This window comes from Malaya genurostris, chromosome 3 (genome assembly GCF_030247185.1).
Source record: "Malaya genurostris strain Urasoe2022 chromosome 3, Malgen_1.1, whole genome shotgun sequence".
Taxonomy (NCBI): Eukaryota; Metazoa; Arthropoda; class Insecta; order Diptera; family Culicidae; genus Malaya; species Malaya genurostris.
This window is the reverse complement of record NC_080572.1, coordinates 40,251,186-40,260,507: the sequence shown is the minus strand read 5'-3', so window position 1 is coordinate 40,260,507 and position 9,322 is coordinate 40,251,186. Positions and strand designations below refer to the sequence as shown.

The window sequence follows — 9,322 nt, the reverse complement described above, 5'->3', positions numbered from 1 at the left end:
GCTTTTTTTTTTTGCAAATCCCGACTGTTAAAAGAAGTAATACTCCAGCATTCAGCCACTCAAATAATTTGATTGTTTCAATAAGAGCCAAATTGCATTTACTGACACCTCATACTCTCAAATCATTTAATCGACCTTGATTACCTTACCATAATCTCCATTGATTAATGGGGAGATAAGTTACTGATCACTCTCTTTATAATGTGATGCGAATTATCTCTGATGACGAGCTTTAAACAACTATTGCCGATCCCAGCTAATGGTCTATCTAGTGAGAGAAAACGGTGCAATACTGATCGGTGGGAAATGCGGGGTTCGATCTATTAGGGGTATTCAAATTTGATTATCGTGTCGCTTCCTGATAGCATAACGAAGATAAACCGGTTTAAGAAAAACTTCAAGGCAGCATATAGAACTTCATTGGTCGGTTCTGTTGATATCTTTCGGTATTATTCGATATGTGCTCAATATGCTCTCAGATAGCAAGTTACAATAAAAGGGTGGTATTGAAATTAGATCACCTAACGTGACCGGCAGTTGTTTTTGTCACCAAACTCGCTAGCTCTCTCTATGCTACAGTTTATATATATGGAAATGATTATACAACAATAGACCATAGTTAAAGAATTCTCATGCAGAGTTTAACTATTTTAATCCAGAGGAATTCTCACGAGTCGACATTTCCCGGCTTGAGATCTACCGAAGAGAAAATGCCTAAGTTCTTACCGCTTTCATCGACCAGTTCATAGGAACTAGTGCCTCTTCTGGCAATGACCGTGCATGGGATGTATGCTGGTCCCAACTTAGCATTATATGATCCGGCTGCGGATGACTGTGCGAAATTTCGTTTGAAAACCTTCTGTCCTACCCGATAGATTGGAGCAGCTTTACGGAATCTGAGATTGTAGTTCCTGCTACTCTTATTATATGCTTTCCCAAGGTTTTTCGAAACAATATTAAAAATCGTATTATCAATTTGCGATTTCTTCTCGGCTCTCTCTTTTTCGGAGAGGTCCATGTTATCAACATCCAATTTGTGCTCTTCTCCCCTGGCAACGCTTTCGTGACCATGAAGAATATAAAACGGTGTAAAACCAGTTGAAGAGTGTCTAGTGTTGTTTATTGTGTACTCAACTTCGGAAATTCGGCTATCCCACAGGCGCTGATCGGATTTTACGTACGTTCTAATACAGGCATTGATGCTCCGGTTCAATCGCTCTACCGGATTAGCCTGAGAGTGGTGCCGTGCGTTGGTCCAGTGTCGGATTTCATATTTTTGTAGAAAAGATTGAAAATCTTTGCTCACAAAACAACTCGCATTGTCACTTATGAGAACTTCCGGAACCGAGTAACGGCGGAACCACTGTTCCTCAAGTATTTTGATCACTTGTCCCGTTGAAATTTTTTTGACAGGTATCAAAATTGTCCATTTGGAAAAAATGTCGAGAAGAACCAATAGATGCATATTTCCAGATTTACTTCTTGGCAACGACTGAATAAAATCAACGGCCAGAATCTGGAATGGTTTCGTGGTTAGCCTAGGTTGACCCATTGCGGGATGCTGAGAGACATTGGAGGGCTTAAACTCTTTGCAGGCCTGACATTTTTGCACATATTTCTTAATGACCGTCACCATGTTCGGCCAGAAATAGCGCTGTCTCACTCTATCAATCAGTTTCTCAGAACCAATGTGGAAAGCTTGATCATGTTCCTTATGAAGTATTCCATATCGAAGACTTTCGGGAACACACAGCTTCCACTCGTACCGGTAATCCAAAACATCCGTTTTTGCCGGTACGAACTTGTATAATTTTCCGTTTTCTATTTTATGGTCCAAATAGATATCTGGTGATTCTTTGACCTTTTGAAATAACTCGATATACCAGCTATCAGTCGAATTACCAACGTCTATTGCTTCGACCGCTCGAGACAAAGCATCAGGTATGATGTTATCTTTACCGCGACGATGCTTGATTTCAAGGTCATAACCTTGGAGCTCAATGCTCCATCTGCTCAGCCGAGATGACGTTCGCCACTTCCCCTTCATTATATGGGTGAGAGCTGATGCATCAGTCTCCACGGTAAAATGGGTTCCCTCAACATATGGGCGAAACTTTTCTATCGACGAAAGCACTGCTAACCCTTCCTTTTCAGCCGCAGCGTAAGCTTGCTGAGCCGGAGCTAGCTTTTGAGAGAAATAGGCAATGATTTTCTCTCCATCTGCATGCTGTTGTGTTAGCACTGCCGCAATAGCGCTATCACTTGCATCTGTTTGAATTTTAAACGGCAAAGTGAAATCGGGATTACTGAGTATCGGAGCAGCAATTAAATTCTCTTTGATCTTGAGGAAAGCTGCTTCGGCCTCATCACTCCACACGATAGACTTGGGTTTTTTTCGGAGTAAATTAGTGAGTGGCGCACTCGTCTCACTGAAGGATGGGATAAAGCGTCTATAATAATTTGCCATCCCTAAGAATCGGCGCAAAGCACGAATCGAGGAAGGTCGCTCATAATTTATTATGGGTGATATTCTCTCGGGGTTGGGCCGAAGTCCTTCGGGTGAGAGAATGTACCCTAGATAAGGGAGTTCAGTGACGCAAAATTTGGATTTATCTATATTGATCGATAGATTGGCTGTTTTTAAGCGCTTGGCTACCTCTCGCAGACTACGAAGATGTGCCTCGAATGTGTCGCTCACCACGACGATGTCATCGAGATAAACGAACACATACGGCTCCAGTTCACCGTATCCCAGTACCTCATCCATCAGACGAGCTAAGCTCGCCGGACTGTTTACTAGTCCGAAAGGTAATCTGGTGAACTGAAACAATCCTCTCCCCAGCACCGAGAAGGCCGTATACCTGCGCGATTCGGGTTGGAGTGGTATCTGCAGAAAAGCTTTGGTTAGGTCAATCGTGCTCAGATATTTACTTGCTCCCAACCTGCTAAGTATACGGTCCTGGTGGGGAAGGGGATAGGCATCTCTTCGTGTTCGATCGTTGAGACGGCGCGCGTCTAAACACAGACGTACCTCACCGGTCGGTTTTAGAACCGGGACAGTACTTAAGGACCAATCACTGTTACTTTTTTCAATAACATTTTGGGATAGAAGTTTGTCAACTTCTAAATTTATTTTTTTCTGAATCTCGGGTGATGTGGGGTATGGATTGATCCGAATTGGCGGTGAATCTTTATATTCCTCCTTAAAATCGATTTTATGTGAAATCAAAGGAGTGACATCTAACTTTTCTCCCTCTATAGCAATTTTGAATGAAGATTTTACGTCTTCCAATGCAGCGATTTGCTCTGTCGTGAGCTCATCGCTATGCTCATTTATAATTTCGTCTTGATATACTATTTTAGAGTCAGTGTCGATGGTCGGTTTTATATGAAAAGCTTCCCAGAAGTCCCCATAGCCTAAAATAAGCCTACGGCGAAGTTCTGGTGCTACTAAAACTGGAATAATTCGAGTGATGTTGTTGAAAGTAATGGGGAGGTCTACATAGCCTTTGACGGGGACCTGTTTACCGTCAGCCGTTTTTACGGTCATTGACGAAGGCCAAAGCTTTAATTTCGTCTCTCTTAAAAATTTCTCTGATCCTGTACCCAGAACTGATCTCTGAGCTCCACTATCTAGGAGCCCGATTAATTCGATACCCATTATAGACACTCTCGCAAAAGGCCTATTATCTCCCTTTACTTCAACTAAGCATTCTCCTATTTCAGTATTGGTGAAATAATCATTTTCTACTACGGGTTTGAAACCGTGTAACTTTAATTTTAGTTCAGTCTGGTTGGAAGGAGTTAAATGTGTCAGTTCAGTTTCCTTCCTTAAACTGAACTCGTGGCATTTTTTTGACAAAATGGACACGCGCTAGTGAAAACATCCGCGAAGCCACAGAGACGACAAAACTTTTGCCTTTCGACTGGACATTCGACGTAATGGTGTCCCATTTTACGACAGTTGTAGCAGGTTCCAATAGGTGGGCGTACATACTGTTGAACCAAAGTAAGTAGGGTACCTTTACATGAGCCTTCCATAGGCTCCTCTTTTCCGTTTTCCTGCTGACTGTCTATTTTGGCGGACATTTTTTTTCTATCCTGCATCTCCTGTTCTATCTTTCTGTGCTCTGCTGCGCCTTTCTCTAAATCTTTCTTGGTATTGGTAAAATTTCGTGTATTCTTCGTTGAAGTGCTCGACATATTTTTTTGTTTTGATCGACCATCAGTTTCCAATTCGTTAACGTGATTGTGACGCAACTGATTAGAGCTATCAATCGATCTTTGATAAAGATTTACATTATTCTCGTCTACAATCCTACCATATTTTCTGAGCTTACTAAGAGATCTGATATTTGCTCCCGTTAGAGCGTTTTTATAATCATGACGCATGTTTCGCCAGATTATATTGAATTTTCGTCTATCTGAAATCGCTTTAGTCATAGATTGGAAAATTTTCTGCATTTCGTGGAAATAATCAGCAAATTTTTCTCCTCTAGCCTGACGGCGATTCGTTGCTTGTACTTCGAGCTGGAAATCTAAGTCGGGAGGGAGAAACTCTCGTTTCAATTCCTTTTTCAACTCCGACCAATTTCGAAAGTCTCTATTTTCAATTCCCTCAATGTACCAATCCTTGGCACGACCAGTAAACAAATGGATGGCAGCCCGAAAAAGTTCGCGATCTGTTACCTCCTCGGATCTACATCTCATTTTGATCTCTTTCAAAAACTCAGCTAATTTTCGCCCCCCATCTTTTCCATCATATTTGAGTCTCCATTCGAAAATTGGAATCCTTTTCATTGGTTCCTTCCTATTCTTTCTATAACTTATGTTCTCTTTTCTATACTTCCTTTTCCTTCTTTTTTCATAAGGATCTAATGAACTATTACTATCAGAACTCATGCTTTCGGACTCAGAAGATCGTGTCGATTCAGCAGGTGAACTAAACTTTACTAACTTCTTTTTTTTTCTCTCCACGTTTCTGTACTTCCTACGAAGTCTACTTGTTCTCCTCGGTTCGCAATTATGCATTTCCGTTGAGGAGCTCTCTGATAATTCTTTTCTTCTTCTACTTGCCCACAGTAACATCCGAGCTTGCTCAGATTCCGACACATCCGTATTAGAAGTTGAATCTCTATCGCTGCTGTTCGATTCTAATATGCTCATTTTACCCTGGTTAGTTTTTGATTTTAAATTGCTCTCCTGACTTTTCAACGATTCTTTCCCATTCTGATTCTTTTTGAAGGAGTCGCTAGGTAGTTCAAGCGATTTTCCCCCCGCCGATTCGCACTTGACTTTTTCATATAATTCTACCAACAATCTCTCTAACTTCTTTTTCCTTTCAATGTTTAATTCTGCCTCTCTTTTCCTCTCTTTTTCGACCTCTATTTCTTGCTCACGTCTAGTTTTCTCTTGATTAGATGTTTGTAGAACGAAATCTTTAAATGCCCTTACAAGGTGTCCTATATTTTCAACTTTTCCCTCTTCGTACTCAGTTAACTTGCTCAGAATCTCTTCCGCTCTTCTCATAGAAGATTCCATTTCATGTATTCTATATTCTATTGATTTCGGTCCTGTCCCTTCTTCCGCTGTACTCACCACTAAGTCTTCCTCTTCTAACGCGACAACCGTTTCATTTAAGACTGCTATTTCACTTCTAACTTCTTCTAGGGCCTGAGAAATACTTGTGTTTACTGGCTTTATTGCTGCCTCACTTTCACCGGAAACAGACGGCAAAGAGAAGTGTTTATGGAACATAGTGTCGATCTGTTCTTCGATCGATTCTACTTGTGACTTGTATTTACGCGCATCCATTGCCATGGACAACAGAGCCGTTCGAACATGGTAATGTATCAATCTAGTTTTGAGCTTTTCGATCTGCCTAGCATCTGATCTTGGGCAATCTAAGAGCTCCGCGATCGCTGTGAGATTTGAGCTTATCACAGCAATCTCATCTTCTGCCGATCTCCACGTTCTTGCAAACGCTGTGGACACCACTCCCATATCTCTCTCTTCTTTCATTCTATCTTTCAGCTTTCTACGTTTGATACTTTCATGGTCAACTTTACGGAACAGAAGATTACGAATAAGAAGCTCGTGCTCAATCTCTCCAATGGTGAGATGACTCACATTCATGTTCTTGTGTAAGGTTTGTAAACTCATCGTCATTGAACTGTTCGTATATTCTTGAATAATAAAGATAAATGGAGAAAATTGCACAATATCCGAAATTATTTGAATTTGTCTACTTTTATTATTGAATTGACGCTTCGTAGTCAAGACCCATTAATTGATTCACTTTTATATATCGTAATCTGCTCGCGATCATATATTTGAATAACTTTGGCTCGAGTATTAGCTCTAATAAGTATTCGCGCACTAGTAAGCGGACGAATAATACAATTTTAGTTCTCAGAAGGAGTGCGATTCATGGCATCGATTCTAATTTACACCCTAATTGCGTTTAATCAGAGAGAATACAACGAACTTTTTTGAAAAATACAACGTCTTTTCAAATTCCTCCTACACTTCGAGTGTTCAAAACCTCCTTTTTTTGAACTCTTGATCCTTTTTCGACAGATTAGTTGGGCGCCAATTGTTACTGTGGCAGACGGCCAGAGTAAAGTTTACCCCTAGTCCCTGGTCAAGCCACGGGGACCGTCTGGGGTGAACTCTCACGGTCTCTTTTCTTGCACCAGCTCGATCTGGAGAAACTCGAAGGCTCTCAAGGTCGGCTCCGAGTCTACTTAGAAATCAAGAGTTCGGATATATTTAGTTTAAACACTCACTTATCTTGTTTTTTAACATATATTCTACTCACTAAGGTGTGTGGGTGTGTGTGTGGGTGATGATGTATCCTGGTTGTGCTCGTGGTCGGCCGACCTTCTGCTCTGCTGCTCTGCTACTATGCTTTCCGGGATCTCGAATACGATGTTACGTTATTGTCCAGATTGACGTAGCCTCCTTCTCGAGCGCGTACGTCCTCAAAGATGGTAGACGGACAGCTTCAGTGGACCGCTTTAGCAGGGTGTTCAGATTTGGGGATATCGGGCTTGGGAATAATCTGTAACCCGTCGTAGCTTCCCCAGTGAACGCATACGACCTCGAAGGTTGAAGTGAACCGCGGTAGTGCGTACCAAGCCGATAATTTAATAGTATTATAATGGGTCCTAGCGTGGTGGTAGAGAAGCTTGAGGTTAGGACTCGACTAGAAAGCAAGTTTTTCGTACTAATTTACCTGACTTTCGTCTATCAATTCACTAGAACTGAGGTTTTCACTTTCAGGTGATTCCAAACTGTCTTGCTTTTTATACTTATTTGAACTTTTATATAAGACTTATTTGAACTTTTATGTTGAAGACACCAGGTCGGTTGACTAACGACCATTCACGTTGGCTATCTGTTCAATAAGACCGACTGGACCCTTCAATTCTAGCCTATCAAGCTCTCTACCGGATCATCTCCACTGAACTGTTTTTTTTTTCAGGTGCATAGTGCAGCAATTTTCGTGTAGTGTATTTGTAGTGTTTTAGTTTTTAGCTCTAGATTTTAGTACAATATTTACAATTGCTTATTTATACATATTTGAATGTTTGACAATGTAAACTTTATGTTCTGTTATTCTATCTCTGATAATTATTAGTAACTTATATTTTACAATAGAATGAATATATTTTAATATAAATTCACAATATATAAATAAAACCAAAACGCATGCCCATCCTAACACGAATATAAAACAAATTCATGATGAACTCTAGTATCCCTAGTTCTCCAGCAGTGCTCCTATAGGGGCATGATAGGGTGTACAACTCGAAACGGTAACAATTATCCTGAAGAAATTCACAAAGCGTCGTCACGGATGTCCCGTACACGTTGACTGAACTTGTCTGATCGTCTGAGATGTACTTAAAACTAGTTGAGGTAAAGTGTTTTCTGAAGAAAAAATCGATCTTCTTGAGATGATTTCCCATTTGAGGTGGTGAACTACCTGTGACAGGTCACCCGTCAGAGAGCCTTCCCAATCATTATAAGTTTTGAACTTTTTCTAATCCCTTGGTACGCATATTTGATGCTCTTGTAAAGTTATCCAATCAGTAAATAGAAATTTTTGGGTTCAAATCAAACATTACATTATTAGACCTGTTAGTGCGCATTTTACAACAACTTCATTAGAAAAGAACCGATAGCAGACAAACAACATAACTGGAACCGGCAAGGCTAAAAAATAAGCATTCCAGGAAGAACGAAAATTCCATCATGCGAGTATGAATTATGGAATTCCTGCCACTGCATGCCACTGATGGCTCTAAAAAAAACAGTAGGAATTTAATTTGCTGCCAGCAAAGTGAACTTTATGGCCGTACCCACCCCCCTGGTTGCACTTCAATTAAAAGTATAGAAACGGCAGCCAAAGTAAACAAACAAACTTTGAGTGCCTTCTCGGGCAAATGATTGCTCAATTGCCTTCTTTGCTCCAAAAAAAATAGTCCATTCTCTGACCGACGAACATTTGATCCCCCCAGCCACCATCGGTATCAGTAACAAAAATAGCCACCCTCACATCGTGAGTAGCTGGATCCATTACTTTGCAACTTAGAAACTTATCGAAAACATTTCTATGGTACTGTTTCAGTTGGACTTAGGCGTCACCGTCGATTCTTCGCGAACTGTTCGAAGTTTTAACAACAAACAATTTGTTTTCAAATCATTGTTTTGACACGGTTAAGGATCCTTAAGGCTACCCAGTAGTGATAGAGAAAACCTACCGATTCTTCGCTAAGAGAAACACTTTTTTCAGTGAAATCCGAAAAAAATCGTCAGCGTCCTGTCGAGGCAAAAAGCAGATAATGGGAGGGCGCGATGCTTGGATAACACGGTGGGTGCGATAATATTTGCTTAATAAGTTCTTTTAATGTGTCTACAGTACAGTGATAAGAGACGGTGCAACGAAAAGTGTTGCTTATTCAAGATACTGCGAGCTGAACAGTATAATGTTTTCTTACGAAAAACCTTTTCGGCAGACAGTGAGAGCCTACGAATGAAACCTGAAGTGGTGGTTAGTGTTTCGGGAGACGTCGATATATCCGAATAGAAACCTTTAAGTCATCGCCTGCCTTGGGTGATTCTATCAAGTTACCGAGGCCGTGTATAAATAAGCGAATCAAGAAGGCCTTCTCGGGTAACACCCGAAGATATCTCAAACTTTAACTATATTTTGTAGTTAACAAATGAACTTGTGATGAATAAAGTTCATATTTGACATGTAACGGTGGTTTATTGACACTTCCAATGACACGTATTCATATTAGAGCGAACATGT

At 40.7% G+C, this 9,322-nt stretch overlaps 1 protein-coding gene across 1 annotated transcript; it reads right to left on the bottom strand.

Annotated features, from left to right (window-relative positions):
• Positions 1-3,831: 3,831 nt before the first annotated feature.
• LOC131433774 (nexilin-like) lies at positions 3,832-6,135 on the bottom strand. Its single transcript, XM_058600368.1, has one exon. It carries the CDS (start codon positions 6,133-6,135, stop codon positions 3,832-3,834), a length of 2,304 nt encoding a protein of 767 aa, XP_058456351.1.
• Between the last annotated feature and the right edge of the window lie 3,187 nt (positions 6,136-9,322).